The 19,873-nt window shown below is 54.8% G+C and overlaps 1 protein-coding gene across 1 annotated transcript in view; it reads right to left on the bottom strand.

Annotated features, from left to right (window-relative positions):
- Positions 1-19,873, bottom strand: part of DLGAP2 (DLG associated protein 2) — a 476,914-nt gene that overhangs the window by 32,762 nt on the left and 424,279 nt on the right. Inside the window, exon 8 of the mRNA XM_059384133.1 lies at positions 17,390-17,609. Coding sequence (XP_059240116.1) covers positions 17,390-17,609 — 220 coding nt within the window. The remainder of the gene's footprint in view (positions 1-17,389; positions 17,610-19,873) is intronic.

Raw genomic sequence — 19,873 nt, 5'->3', positions numbered from 1 at the left:
CCGCTGCTAAGTAGGTGAAAGATCCATTCATCGCTTCAGCAAGAATTTCCTCTTAATAGGATCAGTTCCAAGCTTTCTAAAAAATAAAAATAAATGAAACGCATCTGGCAGCAGAAGAAATTTTAGACCGCACTCCCACTCCGTGACGCGAGTTGTTTGAAGGGCTGTGAGCCGATGAGGTTGAGGCGGACTTGGGGAAATTAGCTGCAATTATCTCTCCATTCTTCACACGACGGAAACCAGTGAAGCCATTTTGGGGACAAAGGCCTTCTAATATTTGCTTACTCATCTAATGAGACATTTCCTCGGTTCACAGGAGGCTCAGAAGGGACCCGGAGAGCTGGCCTCACCGCGCCATGGGAGCTGAGCGACAGGACGGGCACTCGTCCCTCCCGCCAATCAGCCGCCTCTCGAAGAGTAAAACTTCTCATGGGAAATGTTCCTTCTCTGTTTTAGCTGAATAACAGTGGTGTTTGAAGCCCACCCCTTCTCAGCACGGGGGAGGACGCTGTTGCTCTGCGAGCTCGTGACTAGCGTTCCCGTGGCCGGACGGCAGGTGCCGCTGCCGGCCGAGCGACCAGACACAGCCAGCCCACAGCCGAAGCGTTCTCTCAGTGCTTGAACACGGATGGGAAAAAGTCCTTGAACAAACAGGACAAAAATATCTGTTTATAGGGTTTTTTGGAAACAGCTAACAGTTAGTTGGTGAACACGAAGTCCAAACACTGTATTATTTTGGACACAGACACCTGCATTGGATCTTCCAGAAACCCTAGGACATAGAAGCAGGTCAGCAGGGTCCTCAGTCGCACGGGGCGCGGGAGACTCGGGAGCCCTGCAGCCTCGTGGCCGGCGTTGGCATGATCAGCCCGTGTCACGGCGTCTGCTGGGTTCTGGGACCTGCTCGGGGACAGGGCCGCCCGGGGCTGCTGTCCAGAGAAGCAGGCTCCCTGGAGACAGCCAGGATGGCCAGCTACGGGCTCCGGGGAAGTGCTGGTGGCAGGTTTGAGGATTTCCCCCCTGCTCACCCCCATCTCCTCGGACATACGTGCATGGTGGAGGCAAGGCGGAGGACACATTTTTTTAAGCACCTGAAAATGCTCATTGTCCGCGTGATTCTGTTTGCAACGGCCCCACCATAAATCCAACACACAGATTTAATAGACATAAACGATACTTACTATTTCGAGAATAATGAATACTATGTAAGTTAAAGAAACATTTAGAAATACCCACAAAAACTTCCAGTCCCCCAGATACCAGACGCATTCTCACATGTCAGCATAGGAGTCGAGATGAGATTTGTATTTTAAAATATAAGATGCGCATTTGGTATACGTCTTGACTGTACCCACTTTCTCTTGGGGGCCCTATGTCCATATGACATGGTCCCCCATGGGACCCCCAGAACAATAAATCCCATTTCTATTCCTGGTTAACTGAAAACTTTTGAGTTTTATAATTTAAAAAGTGTCAGCTGTCAGCGTTCAGTAAATTAAAACAGCAACATACAAACTATTTTAGGTAAATAAAACAATGTTGAGACAGAATTTTTGAAAAACTGATGTAAATCAGTGTTTTCACTGATTTGTCAGTCTGCTCCTGTGACAAATGTTTGATGGTACCTATGATCTTGTGGGGCAGAATCATGTCTGCCTAAATGGAATTCCTAAATGGAATTAGAAACTTGGAACTACAGTAAAGAAAGAATTTAAAATGATCATTTGATCATGTTATTTTGCTGTTAAGAATTAAATAAACAATTAAGGAAATTATTTTATATATTCAAGAAAAACATTCAATTATTCAGCTGGCTAGTTTGGGGATAATAACTGTCTTAATTCTGTGTATGTGAATACACAATTAGAACATACTCACCAGAACTAATACTCACTAATTACAGGCATTGTTATCTATCATTTTCTATATGCATATCAGGCAAACATTAAATGCAACTGAAAACTGAAAATTTAATTTAGCAATATAATGCTACTGAATTCTCTGCCAACAGAGAAAGTTTTCTAAGCAATCACTTAAAATTTATTTAAATATCAGTGGTCAAATAAGAATTTTGAAATAAAAGTGAAATAATTATTTAACTTAATATCTTAAGGTGTCTGGAGATCTATTTTTTAAAAAATTGAGCTCAGGCATAAGCATCCTTTTGGTTTTAAAAGCCCGTCATGGGTCTCTTTCACTGTGTGAAACCCAGCGGCATCTCTGACGGCTGTTCCAGTGGCTTCCTCGTCCCAGGGAGGGAGATCCCTACAGACTGTGGACCCGGGACACAGACTGAGGTCTCAGGGGGACGGGGGTGGGGCTGGGTGAGCCTGGGGATGGGTGTCAAGCAGGGCGCGGCCTGCGTGGAGCGCTGTAGAAACCGTGGAAACCACGGCATAAACCACCTACGGCGATTACAAAGCTAGTTTGGGTTTTGCTTGTGTTCCCGGGATCGGAGCAGCTGGTGAGACTCATCCCCAAACCCCAGGATCCCGGGAGGGAGGCAGCTCAGCAAAGTGCCCTCCTTCTCGAGCATACTTGGTGCCAACACGCGCCTCTGTGCCATCGAGAAAAGGTTAATTACACGACCTAGGAAGGAAGGAACCATGTACAGAATCCAGTTTTGGAAGATTTCTGTAAAAATTGCATCCAGTGAAGGCAGTGAGGCCTGAAGGGAATAGTCTCCGGTCGATGAGCTCTTCCCGCCCAGAGGCGAGTGCGCGGGGCTGTGAGGAAGCGTGTGAAATCGGTCCTTTCCCAGATATATGTGGGGTGGAGAGAGCCTCATCTGGAAGCCCTTTCTGAAGACCTGCGCAGAGCCCTGGGTCGAGAGAGCTGCAACCAGGGGCAGGAGAGAGAGGCTGCCGCGGCCAACCGCACCGCCGGCAGCCACGTAAATGACCTAGCTTCCGAAATACCTCGGTCTCTGAATGTCAGTTAAAAACCAGCTCCTGTGTTAACGCCAGCTGAGTCTCCAGTGTCTGATGGTCCTGCACGGTGACGGGTCCCCAGGCGGGGAGCACGGCCTACGGCACTTCTGCCTCCCTGGACAGCAGTGGGCTAGAACATTCTCGCCTTGCACAGTCGCCCGAGTACGTGTGCACCAGTCCATTCCGCAGACACAGAGCACACAAGCCGGTCACTAGGACTTGCCTCCAGGTCTTCAGAGGGTTGGGTAATGGATCTCTGGAGGGAGAATCTGGAGGAACACACTTGATTTGAGATTCGTTAGTTTGAACGAGATGAAACTAAGGGCCGGCCGATCTCCCTGTCCCACGGTGTGGGGTCATCTCTGAAGCCAACACTGGGGTATTTTAAATCCATGCCTAGTAATACGCCATCCGCACCTGGTCTTCTGGACACTGTTTCTGAAAGCAACCTTGCTAGGCATCCGCAAGCCAAAAAGAAAATTTAAAAATTAGCACTCCATCACAGAGAGCACATATCTGAAATCAAGATGGAATGTGTTTCCAACGGCAGGTGTCACCGCTGTGTGGATGTGAGAGCCACACTTAAACTCGCTGCCCTCTGTTAATTAGAGCCTCAAAGAGAACAGCGTAGAAGGAATTACAGCAATCAAGCCCATGAATGTCTAAGTGAGAGCCTGCGTGGTGGAGAAACCGAACTCCGAAGGTGAGAGACAACATAAAAGACGAAAGCCGTGTTGACATCGGACTTAATGTTAGTCTCAGGGCATCGGTTTAAGTCCAACAGGACACAGAGGCCACATCCCACGGCCAGACACAGGACGGTCTCCCCGAAGCTACAGAGAACGACACAGGCCGTCCAAGTCCTGGGCGGCGCGAATGGGTTGGGAACAAAGACATCTATTTCCAACGTGTTAATTAGCAAGAAATTACAGAGTGACCAGCATTTAGCATCTTGTAGACGGTAAAATAAAGTCGTGACAGCTGTTCCGCTGCTCAAGACACTTCCTGTTCTTTTAAATATTTAAAACTCGAATTACATAATAAGAGCGTGGATTTTCCAAAGAAAACGTGTGTGTATTTAGTTTCATGGGGGACATTTACTGGTGAAGGGTAATCGAGCTGTGCCAGGGTTACGGTTCTGCCCTCAACCTTCAGGGAGGCGGTGGCATCGTGGATCCTCACGTGTGGCAAATGGAGTGTGTGGACGATGATCTCTGTAAGTTAACGTATCAGGAGTCGCCACCGTCCTCTTGTTCGTGGGAAAGAAAACAATCTTCCATGAAGAAGTTAGTAAGTCGATCGGGCAAATGCTGCTTGCAAGGGGGAAACCACACCTAAGGCCTGACTCACCCACCCTCCTGGCGCTCAGAGTCCCACGATCGCACCGTAGACGGGCCCGCTTCCCCGCACAGTCCCATGAGGACGCTGCAAGGCCCACCCCCATGGTAGGCATGACATGCCATGATCTCAAGGTGACTGTGACGGGAAACACGGTCATCGACCCCGAAGCCAGGGCCGACCGTTGACATGCACCTGTGGTGTGTCCCACTGACAGGGACCGGTCGGATGGCTGTGCCCCCGGATCAGAGCTTCCTGGCTGAAGACTTCTCTGCAGATCCCCAGAGCCCACAGGAACCGACGGGCACTAGTGGTGCACCAGCCGGGCAGGAGCAATGCATGTGGCCTGGAAGCCGGTGGCTCTGGGAGCGCAGAGCGACGGTGGTGGCGGGTCCCGTCCAAGCAGCGTCGGGAGCTGGGGCGCCTGCAGAAGCAGCCCTGCTCCTGACCGACTCACAGACGAGGAACACGGACAAAGCAAGCATGCGGTGGTCTGGGAGCGCCTGCTCTGTGCTCGTTGATGACCCGTCGGCTCCAAGTCCCCCGCGGGACCGGCGCTGGAGACACCGCGGAGAAGCGCTCGGGGCAGCCCTCCGTCTGCTGCCGGGCCTCAGGCGAAGGTCATTTTGTTAGGAAACTGCCCCCAAGTCAACAGGGAGCAGGGCCTGGAGAGAAGAGCAGGAGAGGAAGCCCACGGGCCGCAGCGGGACGTCGCCGCGCTCTTCAGAAACCGCTCACGCACTCGGGCCTGCCGGCAGCTCCCACGCTTGTGTTCTGACCTTCCCCTTCATCAAGAGGATACCCCGACCCCGAGTCCTGGAGCTAGAGAAGCAGAATCCCTGCTCCGGGGTAGCCCAGACACACCCTGCCGGGGGCCCCAGGTGAGGCTGGCATGGTGACAGGTGCGTCCCTGACGTGTGTGCCTCTCCTGGACCTTGGTAGGTGTCCTGAACGTTAGAGAAACACCTGTTCTCCTGTCCCTGTGTCCCCGGTGCCTGTGCCCTACCCGGGGTGCAGGCAGCACACCAAACCTATTATTAAATAGGTCAATTATTAAAATATCCATTAGGGGGGTGCCTGGGGGACCCCACTGGTGAGGCGTCTGCCTCCGGCTCAGGTCATGATCCCGGGGTCCTGGGATCGACTCCTGTATGGCGCTCCCTGCCCAGCACGGAGTCTGCTTCTCCTTCTCCTTCTGCTCGTGCTCTCTCCCCCTCTCTGTCAAATACATAAAATCTTAAAAAAACAAAATACACATTATGTTCTAAGGGGACAGACAGGATGGACTGAGGACAGACTCCAAGCGCGCCTTCATCGAGTGTCTGAAAAGCACCGCCCTGTGCGTAAGCCCAGCCGGGTTTCTGCCTCAGCGCGCCCTGTGGTCCAACAGCCCGTTAGCACCTGGTGAGTGCCAGGGCCACAACGCTGAACGGAAGCACCACGTCCTCACGCCACAGCTGCCTGTTAGCGTTCGGCTGGAAGCGAGAGCAGCCGAGTTCTCCACGGAGGGGCTGCTGCAGGCACGGGGGGGCCGGACAGACGAGCCCGCGGCGTTCCAGCCTCGTAGCGCCGGCCTCTGCGGAGATGCCCAGGAACGCGGGCCCTGCTAGCTTAGAAGCTAACCCCACGGAGCGCAAGCTGTCCCGCAGTCCGTCAGGGACCTCCCCGTGTCGTGCACCTCGGCGGGGAAAGGCTGCACTCCTGCCGGTGGCTGTGCCTGTGTTCGCAGCACGTAGGGATGATGGAGCGACCGTCCGGTGTCGCGGGAGGCCGGAACCCCAGGCTCGAGAAGGACGGCCGTGGCAGACCATTTGCAGGGGGAACAGTGTCCTGCGTGCCACAGGGAAACGTCCCAGCTGGGGCCTCCGGGTTTATGCCTGGGGCATCACCTCTCTGGGGAGGCCCTGGAGGCCTGCTGGGGTCCAGGGAGCTGGGTGCCTCGACCCAGAGTGTGAGCTGGGCTGAAAGCTGCCATTCTCACACCGCTGAGGATTCTGACCCCTGGTGACCTTTCCGGGACCACTGATGTGGCCACACTCATTTGCATTGGCCTGATGGCTGCCCATGAAGACACGTCATGGGAGTGGAACAGCCTCTCTCAGCTGCACATTCGTGTCCCCGGCTCCTCCAACAGGATCAGAAAGAGATGGGACTGGAGTGTTTGCGGGGTGTGCCGACCCGCCTACCCCAGAACAGATCATGGGCTGAGCACTTGCAACAAGAAGAGCCTTTCTTTGTCGGCACCGGTACCCAGAACACTCGCCCTGTGATCCCGAAACTGTGTGGGGTGCGGACTGTCTGGCTCTGGATGCTGGAGACGTGCACTTGAGGCACCGAGGCGAGTCCCAACGTCTGCACTTGCGCCCCATCTCTGCTGCAGGGACCGGCGCCACGCTCTGTCCTCCAAGCCCTGGCAATGCGGCTGTAGACCCTTGGAGTGGCTCTCGAACAGCGGAGTCCCGTGCCTTGAGTGGCCCCACATGCCACAGAAATTCATCTTCTTCTAGTACCGTTTGCCAGAAGGCACGTCTTTTGGGAGTCCTCTCAGAGACAGTTCAATCCCGGTCTGCAGAAGGAGCAGGCGGGAGCGAGCTCCTGTCCCCACAGTTAAGGTCTACGCTCTAAGCTCACGCTGCAAATACTCAGCAAAGAACACAGGCTGTTTTACAAATCGTAGAACATCGTGTATGGACGTGTAAGGTCAAGCAGGAATTAAACCTTAACTAGCAGGTCTCGGAAGAGAAGCTGTGAATGTTGGATTTGTCAATGTGCACACGCGTGCGGAGCCCCTCAGCCTGTGCCCGCCCGTGCTGCTCCCTCTCGTGGTACGACGCACCTCGCTGGGGTTTACTGGCGTTCGGCGCGGAAGAAGTCCTTGCGGGTCGGACAGGTTGATGGCGCGTCGTCGATCAGAGCGGGGGCAAGGGAATGGCGGCCCATAAACCAGGATGCTGATCGGGAAAACGCCGGGGTTCTGTCACAGGCAGAAGCAGCTTAAGGAGCCCGCATGTGAGCCTCCCCGTGGCCCCTGTGGGGTCACCGCTCCTGTGGGGTCGCCCCTCCTGTGGGGTCTAGGGTCGCCGCTCAGGAGCTCAGCAGACCTGGGGTTGCTCCAACGATGAGGTTTCTGCGCTCCACCTAAAGAAGCGCTTCCCTCCCAGGCTTCCTGCTCACGCCCCGGTGAATCTGGTGTAACCCGTCCCCTCTTCCGCACTGCTCTCCTCCTTGGCAGCCGAGGAATCACAAAGAGACCAACCGAGGGATAAAAGGACCCGTGATCAATCCACTGGGATCTTCCACTCATTTCTTGGGGTTAGAAAGTGCAGCATCTCCACGGCCACGGTAGTGTGAAATGAAGCCTGTCCGACGCGCTTGACACGCTTTCTGCATTCCACAGGGCGGCCTCCTCACCACGCACGACTCCCACCTGTCCTGTGGACGTACCAGCAGAAATACGCACCCCACGGTCCACGTCCCTAACCACACACCAGCTCGTGGGGATTGAGAGTGAGTGTGTGCACACACGTGTGGGCCTGTGTGTGTGTGCCTGTACGCATGTGTGAGTGTGTGTGCATATGCGTGAGATAGCGTGTGCATGAGTGTGTGCATGTATGTGCAGCAGTCTGATAGTACAAGTGCGTGCAAATGTGTGAGCATGTGTGTGTGCCTGTGAGTACAGGCACACGTATGTGTGCATGTGCACGAGGGTGTGCACGTGTGTGCAAGAGTTTGAGACAGTGTGAGTGTGTGCATGAGGGACAGTGTGTGCATGCGTGCACTGTGTGTGTAAGTGTGTGACTGTGCATGTGTGTGAGACACTGAGTGTGTGCATGTGTGAGCGTGCGTGTGTGACACAGTGTGAGTGTGGAGCATTTTCAGTGTCTGAACAGCAGTCAAAGGATCAAGCTCCCAGTCATCCACCTGGTTCCAGCCTCTCCTCCAAACTCAGGACTGGTCCGCGGCCGCACCCACTGCGTGTGGCCTAGTCCCGCTCCTGAAAGCAAACAGCAAGTGGCCGGCACTCACTGGAAGTCTGAACTCGAGCAGCTCCGACATCTTCGTGAAGGCAGAAGGAAGGCAGTGCTGGAGCTTTTCTTCGCTCGCAGAAACGTTTCTGAGATGTGTGTCTCGCCGTGGCCATCCTGAATTTTAGAGCAAGGCAGGCCCCTCATCTGTGCGGAGAACGAGAACTCAGCTGGGCAGGGCGGCAGGCAACCACTCCGGGTCAGGGCCGCGGCGTGCCTCTCCCCAGGGTGTGCGCAGACATCGTCCAGGGGGCGGGTCGGGGCGTGGCCGCCGGCACCCTGGGGAGAAGGCCGCACCTGGCCGCCACCGCAGGGAAGTCTTCGGGGCTCACCTGCGCGTCCTCTTCCCACAGTCCTTCCCCCGGCAAGCCGGCTCTGGGCTCCTCTTCTTGAGGTTTCCTCGGTGGAAGCCAGCTCCAGGGTAACTTCCGCTGGACCCTTGTCACAGCCTGTGACAGCCTGGCTCGGTAGAGCAAGCGTCCGGCAGTCCAGGTGGCGTGGGACGAGAGTGGAGACCGAAGATGTCGGGCTGGGAGCCAGGGTCAGGGTCTGCGGGCCTCCGGCAGCTGCAGTCCTGATGAGGCCCCGTGAGGCCGGGAGACTCGGGGGGCCCTGCCGAAGGGACATGGAGATCTTGGGCAGCGGCAGGTTTCTGGGGTCCTTCCTGCCATGTGTGGGTGCAGGCCTCACCAAGCCCTGGGCTCACCCTAGAATGACAGAGGCTAAGTCTCCCAGTGCACCAGGCAGGAGGGCGAGGCACTCAGAACGGGGGTGGGGCGCTGGTCGGAGAAAGTAGATGACGCTGTGGACAGGCGGCAACGGCCCAGGGACATGCGAGGCCGTGGGAGCTGGTGAACGGGAACCGCCCACAGAGACAAACAGAAAAGAAGGAAAGTCCAACTGGGTCGTAGCCAAGCTCAGGGGAGTTTAAATATTGAATTTAAAATATTAAGTCAGTGCCAACCGCTCCTGTGAATGGCTCTAAATATTTCATAGACTGTAGATTCTCAGGTCAATTATTCATACATTCAGCAAATATTTATGGAGTCCCGTACCGTGTTGGGGTAGATGAGGCGATGGGGAACTAAATTCTTCTGGAGTGATCCCCCCAATGCCTCGGGAATGGATGTGACCTTCAGTGGATCCTCTGAACGCTATCAACTCAAGATAAACCAGGGCCTATCCTGCAGGTTTGTGACTGCTTTGGGCGGCACGTCCCAGCCTGGCCACACCAGCGCTGTTTGGGAATAATTGTGGGGTTGTTTCCAGTGGGTTCATTGGAGCTGATTGGTCATGTTGCCGGAGAGGCCACTGGGAGCAGCTCCCCACAAAGCAAACTGTGGGCTTCCTGATGCCACATCCCTGCTGTCACGCTGCTGGTGGTCGGAGACCCCGGGAGGAGGAATGTTCCGTGGGACAGCAGTGCTGTGGGGGATCCCAGATCAAGAACCCTTGGGAAGACACAGCATTACCCTGCTATCGTGTGCGCACACGGGAAACTCACCCCAGAGCACAGTCCGTGTGCGTCCGACAGGTTCTTCCCGACCCAGGACATGCAAGGCAATTCACAGGTGACGAATTCAAGCCCCTTCTAAGTGTGGACACCGCTCTGGGTGTTTCTGATGGCACGTTTCACCATTCCTAACTGGTGCCCGTTCTCACGGCCCTCACATCCCAGTAGAGAAGATTAAAATAATTCCTGACCTCTATGAGAAAACCCAATACTAGAAACATGGGACACTGCACTCAGCTGTGGAGAGACGTCCCACCATGATGCCGGCTGACGGGAGCCTGTACTCCTAAGCCTTCTGTGTGCTATGACTCCTTGGTGGGTTGGTGGAACCTGCAGCTTCCTTCTCAAAGTCAGGGTTTAACCACAAAAAATAAAACGCAGATGATTAAAAACCTTACATTGTACTGCAGTTACCAAAATAGTCCATGTCTTTGAGATACAGATGTGTGTATTAACGTGGCAAATGGTGAGCTCGAGAGCAGGACGGATGAGCACGGTCGTTTCTGAGACCGAGGCACTCAAGGGATGTTTTGAAATGGCACCAAGAACTGAGTGGAGGTCACTCTCTGGGTTCCATGCTCGATGAAGTCATGGACACGGCCCTCGCGAGTGTTTCCTGTTGCGCACATCCATAACCAAAGCGATTCTTATGGTCAGACATTCATAAAAATAAAGATTCACTTTTAAACCCATCAGCCTTCATGCAGCCCTGACCCTTGACTCTATTAAGGGCCCCTGGACTCCAGGCTGGGACCTCAATTCCAGAGCAGGTGACCTCTGCTGAGAGACTGTCTGCATTTCTTGTCAGTTCCCTGCAGGGCGTGAGCTGTCCACTCAGCCAGGAGAGCAGGGACGTCTCATACCCAGAGCCACGTGCTTTGACCCCGCAGACCTCCGCGGTCCTGACCGCCTGTGCTGGGACGACCCCCGCAGGCTACGTGGCTGCTGAGTCTCTGGTGCCTTGCTGCTGCTGGTCACGGCCGGGTCACCTCTGAAGTCTGACCTCTCCCTCCCTTCTCTGTGGGGCTTTTCTGGCACTCACCATGGTCGTCCTTTTTCTAAAACAGAGTTTGCAGAGTTTTGTCTGCCTTCTGGCTCCACTCACTTCTGACAGGCCTGGTGGACCCGTCCCCCTACCCCGCGTGGTCCAGTAGCAAAATGCTGATTTCCCAATTTGAAGAGTCAGGCAGGACGAATTCTCTCCTGCCCGTAGGAGGGTCAGCTTTGTGTTCTAGCCAGGCCTTCAACGGATTGGATGTGGCCCACCCAGATGAGGGAGAGCAGTCTGCTTTCTCAATCCTATCGATCCAAACATTTCATTCAGCAGAAAGAAAGCAAACCTCGTAGAAACATCCACGATTGTGTTTGACTAAATATCTGGCCCAGTCAGGCTGACACACGGTCAATGATCCTAAGTGAGATTTTCCAACGTTCCTCAGAATGACGATGCTTGCATCCTCTATCACCAACGCAGAGCAGAAGCCCGCCAGCCACTTGCAACACAACGGGAAGGATGTGGGGGTAGTAAGAAGTCTAATTCTCTTCCACTCATGTGCCATGTTTTAAAGGATCATTTTTATAAAAGGCAAATTCTCCAGAATCTAGAAATTCCTAACCAGAAACCATTTTTGTGTAAGTCCAGATTTGTCGTATGAAATTGTCTCAAGTGTTTCTTGGAACCCAGAAGCAAAGAATGAAAATTTGAAGTTACAAAAGTAACAAATCAATTATAACTTTTAAGTGTGTTTTAAAGACGATATATGTGAAATTATTAAGTCTGCATAATCAATAAACTGAAACGTACGAATAGGAGTTTATGGTCATGTTCCTCCCATTTCCAGTGTGAGGTTTGTTTTTTTAAAGATTTTTATTTATTTGAGAGAGAGAGAGAAAAAGTGGGGGGAGGGACAGAAGCAGACTCTCCACTGAGCAGGGAGCCCGATGTGGGACTCGATCCCTGGACCCCCGGATCACGACCTGAGCCGAAGGCAGAGGCTCTACCAACTGAGCCACCAGGCGCTCCACCGGTATGAGTTTATGTTCTATGTCATAATGGAAAGAAAACTAAAAATTCACTCTGGGTGATCTGATTTAACAGCATTGTTACAGGATTTTTTCTTCCTGAGAGAGCAAAATTATTTTTTTTCAATATTCTCATGTTTTATAATATTATGAATTTAAATAACTTGTCTAAGTTATTAAGAAGCATAAGTTAAAAAGTATAACTGTAATGCTTTTTAAACTAACAAGTAAGGACTAAAATCCATAGTATCAATGCTTTTATAACCTGTATAAAAGACAGTGTAAACACATAGACTAGTGCATACGGCTGTAGCTTCACGTCGTGGGCATCTAGTATCTCTACATCTTTGAAAGAGAAGCATCTTTTTTAAAGAAATGAAAATTAGGATTTTGTTGTTTTAATAATTTTTTTGTTAGAACTTATCTGATCAGGGAGGAGGAGCTAACAAATTATTCTTTCAAAGATTATGTTTATTTGAGAGAGAGCACAAGTGAGGGTGTGCAGGCAGAGAGAGAGGAGGAAGCAGGCTCCTGCTGAGCAGAGAGCCTGATGTGGGGCTCGATCCCGGGACCCTGGGATCATGACCTGAGCCGAAGGCAGACACTTCACGGATGGAGCCACCTAGGTGTCCCAGGACTGATGATTTTATCTTGGCATCTAAATTGATTAGGAGAATGAATCAGAGAAGGCTTCCAGGAAGAAAGGGTCTCTGAGTTGCATTTTAAGCAAAGCTATGAATGACATACAGAAAGCCGGGCAGCGGGTTCTGGGCTGGGCAGGGCATATGCAAAAGCAGTGAGAAGGTCTGAGGGGGTGGGCACCAGCTGGGGCTTCCAGCGCAGCTGCGGGGTGAGCCTGGGTCAGGTCATCGAAGGTTGTTGTCCCCACAGGGGACGGAGCCTTTGCTCCCTGGTAACAGGAAACGGAAAGGGCGGCAGGCGGGCACACTGGGGCTAGGCTGTAATCTTTATTACATTTAACTGCATTCTATGCATTTGGGGGGCTATATTTTTAGAAAGAAAATCAGAGGCCCGTGGAAGGTAAGGGGGAGAGAGCATAAGTCCAGAGACAGCTTCTCGCTGCTGCCTCCACGACGGACAGAACGTGCCCCGTGGGTCTCCAAGCGCACCGCCGCGCTCCCACCTGCTCCAGTTGTCCCCGATCTCAGGTAGGGACGGAGGGACACGGTCAGCCACCGACAGTCGTAAAGTGTAAGGATCCGGACTGCGAGTCTTCGGTATGTGGGTCTCCTCTCCGGCCTGCTGGGACTCAGCCTGTTGGCCGGTTTGGAGACGGAACGGAATGGAGCCCACGACTGGGGGTCGCTCGCTCTGTGGCCCCCTCCCCACTGTCAGTGCCCGGGGAGTGTTTCTGAGGGAGGCGCAAGGGTGGCCTGAACACGGGTTTCGAAGGAGAGAGCACGCTCACTCACCGCCTGCCCGGGAAACGGGGGCCCCTCCGCTGCGTTTGGTAACTGCACAGCTTCACCCCCCAGTCCCCAGGGCTGGGACCGCCTTGTGCCTGTTTATCCGGGAGGTCGTGGGCACACGTGGATAAAGCTGATAGATGACTCCTGACGGCCGTCCCAGGAACCAGCGAGTTTCCATCCCACAGATGACGCCGCACCTTTCCGACGTCCAGCCTGCAACCCGGACTTCTACTGAAACGCAAGGCCACCGGGAGAGCAGAAGCCCCACGGAAGCCTTGGCAGAGACACCCTCAGGCTCCAGAGATCTTGGTGCCACGGGCCGCCTCATAAAGGAGACGAACGTGTTCGCGGTCGGTCCTTGCCCCTGAATCACCCACGCGCCGGTTCCCGTGGCCACACAGCTGGAGACGAGCCTTTGGCAGAAAGTCTGATCCTGCGGTTGCCGGAAGGGGAGCCTCCATGTCCCCTGGCCACAGCTGAGGGCTTCTCATGAGACCCCCATCCGGCAGACTCCACGGGGTTAGGTTTCCCGTCATCTGGAGGAGGTTGGGTTCATGAGAAGGACTAACTTCACGTGCCCAGCAGGGTGACGGGTTCCCCATGCTTTAGAGGACACAGACATCTACTCTGGGCTCAGGGTACCTCGTCCACCCAACCCTTCCCAAGGCTGTCAGCCAGTACTTACTATAATATTTACAGGATTTAGGATCACGGCATCATGATCCCATGATGGTAGACAAGAGAATGCCCCCACCCCCAGATGTCCACAGTCTTGTTCCTGGGCCCTGTGTCACCTACCATGGCAGAAGACATGTTTGTAGGTGTGATTAGGTTCCGGGTCTGGAGATGGGACCATCCCTGGGTTGAGTCCAGGCCCAATGTCATCCCCAAGTCAGAGAAGGGAGCGTGGGGACAGAAACAGACCCAGCTGTGGCTCGGGGGCTGAGGAAGGCAGCTGAACCCTAGAGGCCCAAGGTGCTCCTGGAAACTGGAATTATGATGTACACTGAGGGACAAGTTACTACTGAACTATAAACAATAAAATGAAAATAAATTTATGGCTATTTCCTCTGTCATGCTTTGTATGGATTTTCCCTTTGTTTTAATAATTCTAGAATCAGTTGTGACATTTGTTGAAAAAACTTTTGACCCAGAGAAAAATCATTATAATCTAATTTTATGGCATTTTCCTCTATGGTATCAATAACGTTCTCTCCCCAGAAAGATGGGGTGGAATGCATATGCAGACAAGTAAATCTCTCTGATAAATCATTTCACAGACGAGGAAGAACCCATGTGTGAAATGAAAGTTAGATGTTTTCGAAACCACTTCATGGAAGGACAGGACAGTAATCAGCACGCGGCCATTCTCCTAAAGAGAGACACGGCGCAGGACAGACGTCTGCGGCTGTGTGTCGCCCCGCAGAGCACGTACCAGGCCCCACGTGCGTTCCCCCGGCACCTGAGCAGAAGGCCATTCGGCCGCGTGCCCTTCAGGGTTCAACACAGCTGCCCTCCAGTCCCCCCAGACAAGCAACACGCGCTGACAGCATCGGTCTGTCGGGTGTTGAAGGCAGGGGCCGCTGAAGCGAGCGCCCATGCGCGGGCGTCTAAACCAGAAAGGCCACCGCACGTCCCAGCGTTCTCGACACACTTTCACGCCTCTGTCACACAGTTCGTGAGTCCGAGCTGCGTATTTCGTTACACGAATGCATTTGTTCTAGGGGAGACAAGCCAATCGCATCAACTTCCACTTTTCAAGCTTGCAAAAAGAAACATATTTAAATAAATCTTAGGTTTCCAGATAATCACTGTGAGTAAATTTGAAAATCGTTTTCTATTTTTTTTGGAGTTATTTTAAGAGACAGTTGTAGAACCATAGAAGAAAATCAGTTTGTCGAAATGCCCAGAGGACCGCGGGGAGAGGTCAACGTTGAACGCCGCCTGCTGAGTGTGTTAGGACAGAACGACTGCCTGACAGACAGGGAGCCCTGGGCCGACTGGAAGGTTGGGGGCATTTACGTTCTGTGTAGCTGGAAGTTCCTCCCCCTACCTTTGTTTTTCTACATGAGGACTCTCCGTCTCTTAGTGTTTTCTCGGTCTTACCGAACGGACAGTTGCCGCCTGCTCAGGTCTGCGGAGGACATGAGCACACACAGCGCCTGGGGTGAAGCGGGAAACGCGAGTGCGAGAGAGCCCTCTGCTCTCCCCTTCTTCAGAATGGCCTTCTGGGCTGGGGATCTCCCCGAGCGGTTTTTGCTTCCTCTTTTAACCCGATTCAGGCCCTTCCCTGACCCTGGCAAGGCCCCACAGCCCCAGCCTGGAGGCAATCTTGACTCCATAACCAGGCCAAGATCCGAGACAAATACAGACTAGAAGCATCTTTTGTGATTTATCTGGTGCCTACATTTTGGGAACACAACAATGTACTCATGAAAATGGTATGTACATAAATTAGAATTTTAGTCTGGTTTCTGCACGGGCTCTTGCATTATCTCTATGCAAACAGCTTTATTTTTCTTCTCCCATAATGACAGCCCTAAACACAATGAAGTCATTTTCTACTGGGTAATTACGGTTGCAAAGCCTTTCTGAAGACCATCAAAGTGCTCACTTGTCACTCGCTCATAAGAGACATTCAACAAACACGAGCAAAGAGATCAGCCAACATCTCTGAAAGTGTGTTTTTTAAAATGCAGGGGCTGTGTGCTCGCTTTGGCAGCACATATACTAAAATGCAGGGGCTGTGAAACTCACCACTTCCCTACGTTTGGAACGCGGTCATTTCCCACGAGGGCAGAGCAGGAAAGGTGGTCTGTGACTGCGCCGAGGGGAGGCAGGGACCTCCTGAGATCCGGGACGTGTAGGAGGAGAGCCAGAGGCTCAGCCCCGCCACCCACAAAGCCCGCCGAGAGGATGCCCCGGTAACTGCCACTGCCTGGCCCACGTGCACGGAGCACATCCGTGGGGCTGGCCCCTCCGTCGCCACGGCACCCTGCAGTGGGAACCCGGCACCCCGTGGCCCAGTCCACTTCTTCGGAACACCTCAAACCTTCATGGTCAAAACACGTCACCAAACCCCCACGTGGGTGCCACAGAGCCACACAGAAAGATTGCAGAGGACCCACATGCACTTTGAAAAGTAGCCGCTCGCTCCCTGCACGAATCAGTCACCACGACCGCTTCTTCTGAGCACCGAGAGTCGGGAAGTCAATAAGCTTGTGGTCCGGGAGGGCCCGACTCCCAGGGCGAGGCCCGAACGCAGTTCCTGCTTCCCATGGGCTCGCTCTCCCACCCCACGCTCTTCCCAAAGTGCGCCAACAGCGGCGCCCTGCTGCCCGCGGGCCGCTGAGACCCCCTTCCCGAGCTCCCTGTCCCGCCCCCTCTCCCCGGGCCCGCGCTTGTTTACCGGACACCGTGATCGCCGTTTTCCCACACTGGTCCCTTCCTCGCTCTGCCCGGAGTCAGAGGACCTTGCCCCTGGCCGCGGCTGCTTTCTGAGTTCGGGGTGTGCGCAGCCCGGACGGCGCTTCTTGAGCACCATGTCGCGTGGTCTGTCTGGGCTGTGCGTACTCGTCACGCCACCCGAGTGGGAGCAGAGCCGCGAGCTCTTGCGCACCAACATGTAGTCCCGGTGGTGGACATTCCCGGGGTGGATACGGTTTTCCAGAGGAACGCAAGCCCGCCGTGACACCGAGCCGCAGAGTGCGGGGATGGTCAGCAGACCCAGGCAGGCGACACATGGGCTCTGAGCACAGAGTCGTGTGTATGAGCCACTCAGACTGGACGCAGCGAGGAGGGAGCCCGGGCGTCCTAGCGTGACCCTCAGGTTTGACCTCGATCCAGTGACCCTCGGCCTGAAGTTACGATCACCGTCCAGATGTCAGCGCGTCAGCCCGTTTCCTACAGAAACCCTCACGGAAGCTGCGCTGGATTCTTTTAAAGAACCTTGGTACTAAGATCACATCCTAAGCGGAAGAAAGGTCAGTCATGAAAGAAACGTTCCCAACCCCACCGCAAGTGTGACAACGCACCGAGAGCCACTTGGCAAAGGTACGGAACCTCTGCGGGATGTTGCTTCCCTGCGTGGAGGGGCTGCGCTCCTCTGGGAGGCCAGACGGGCGCTCTTACCTGCTGCGGACCGGATGGTCGCGGCAGTGTTGGGGGGCGTTGAGGCCGGACCACACTCCTCGTCCTGCGAGTAGCCGGCCTGGATGGCCCGGAGGTAGCTGTGGCTCCTGGTTCTGAAGCAGCCGGGGAGGTCCAGGGCGTCCATGGCCTGCGACTCGGCCTCGCTGAAGACCGACTCACACACCGACTCGAACTGCCCGTTCATTTCCGCCTCGCTCATCTGCAACAACAGCGCACAGTCGGTGGCGAGGCCCGGCCAGCGACCGCGGCCGGGTCCACCCAGAACGAGAGAAGACAAAATGCACCTGCCCCAGCGCAGCCTGTGCAGCGCCGTTCCCGGGAGCTGGGCCGCGCGGGTCTGTCAGGCTTAGGGGCATCTTCCTGGGCTATTTCTTACCAAACGCTAAGAACAACGTCAGCTCCAAGACCCTCCTGACATTCCGAGCAGCCCACGGGAAGCCTGACGGGTGGCAGCCGGGGGCGGCAGGTTTGTGAGAGGCCGAGAGCGTGCGAGGTCAGGTTCAGACGGCCACCCCCCTCTGTGCTGTCCCCAGCGCCTCTGTCACCTCTCCAGGCTGCTGACAGCGGCCAGCGCCAGGTGTGGAGGCCACCGTGGCAAACACACGCTCAGTCTGCTTCTGGGCATCGTCATGGAAACCCACCACGCGTCTGGCCGGCGGGGTTTTGCCCTGTGCACCCCAGCTCCGTTGCTGTTGTGCTGGGACAGGAGGAGACTCACCTCCTCGCGTCGTTTGGCAGGAAGGGAATGGTTTGCAAGGCTGCAACGGAACTCCCAGGTCCAGAGTCACCCTGGGAACCTCAAAGTTCCAAATGTATCAAAGTGAATCTCCAGGCTTTGGACGGGGGTGGGGGCACGTGCGCACACGGTCGTGACCATCGGGTTGGCTGGAGGGCCCTGGTGTGGGGTCCGTGACACCGGCAGGGGCCGATACTCATGAATTTGCCCCGAGACCAACTCGCGGTTCTAAGTGGGAGTCCAGGGAGGAGGGACGCGGTGCTAACAGCAGCTTGGCGGGGGGAGGATTTCAGGAGTGAGAAGTCACAGTGCGCGGTCGCCCCTGGCCTGCGGACCGGGAGACTCCCTAGGCGGTTCAGAGCCAGGCTGAATGGACCGCTGAGGAGGGAGCCCTCTCCTGCTACTCCCACAGGCTGGGTCTGCCACTTGCGTGAACCCTGCGTGGCTTAACAGGTGCGTATGCGCGGGACGAGGCCGATGGGTGAGGGCCGAGGCCCACGGGAGGCCGGGAGGGTGAGCGTGGGCCCCGCGCACAGTGGGGAGGCACCGGGCGGAGGGAGCGCCTCCTGGGTCTGCACTGTTCCCAGATCGGCCCCTGGCCCATCCCTCCTGCCCTAGGCATTCGGAGGGTCTGGGGCCAGACCCTGAGACCCCTGTCCCACTTCCCAGATGGCTGCTCCCTGCCGAGCCCACGAGGAGCCCGCAGCCACTCGTCCCCAGCACACTCCTGCACCGCCGGCCGCCGCGTCCACACCCACACCTCCTGGCAACCCTGGCTGACGCCGACAGACAGGCATGAACAGGCACTGTCTGAAACGCCACGTCTGTCGCTGTCCTCCGACCATTCACAGAGTGAAAGCAGGTAAAAGACCCCGACCGCCCCTCTCACAGGGAAGCAAACGTGGTTTTTTCTAGTCTCTAACTGTGGCCCTGACTGCGGCTTCTTTGGTGTCACCTGGGTTCTTGACTAGAATACAGGCTCCTTCCACTCAGCAGATCGGAGCACGCTGAACCCGGGCTGGAGGTCCAGACGCTGGAGGCGGGGCCTGCCGCCACTAAGACCCATGGCGTAAGGGGAGGAGTCTCCGGGTTGTGCGGCAGAAAGGACCAGAGGGAAATTACAGGTGAGAGTGTCAGTCTGAACAGCCTTTGGGTTCCTGAAGCTGCAGAGGGACAGACAGAGCCAATACTCGCGTCAGGACAGCCCCAGCTCCTTGGAGAGCAGAGCACGGGACACACACGTGCTGGTTTGAAACATGGCATTTTCCACGACACACGCTATCACAAAGCCTCCGATTGTCTCATAACACTTATGTTGAAGATCCACGTTGGACAGCCTGAAGAGGCCCAAATCTGAGTGATGTGGCTCATGTCCGGTGGCAGGATTTAGTGGAAACCCTGCTCAATCCCACTCCCTCCGAGGAGAAAACCAGTTTATAGACAAAGGACTACAATTTCCGTGAGGCCCACTTGCTGGCACTTACAGCCACACGAACACTTCAGGAGGTTCTAGAAGGAAAGCTGCCTTGTTCCTCCCAAAGAACTGGTCAAAGTGACCTGCTCTCTGAGAGCTGACGTGTTCACTGAGACTGAGGGAGACTCGGAAACGCAGATACAACGTCACACGGGGACTCGAAACGCGGCTCAGCTCCCGGAACCCAGGAGGACATTAAGCGCCAAAGTTACGGCCACAAACAGTGTCTTTCAAACCTTCCTCGGTCTTCTTT

The sequence above is a fragment of the Mustela nigripes genome, chromosome 18, assembly GCF_022355385.1.
Source record: "Mustela nigripes isolate SB6536 chromosome 18, MUSNIG.SB6536, whole genome shotgun sequence".
Lineage (NCBI taxonomy): Eukaryota > Metazoa > Chordata > Mammalia > Carnivora > Mustelidae > Mustela > Mustela nigripes.
Note: the sequence above shows the minus strand (reverse complement) of the source record. Positions and strands in the feature narration are given on the sequence as shown.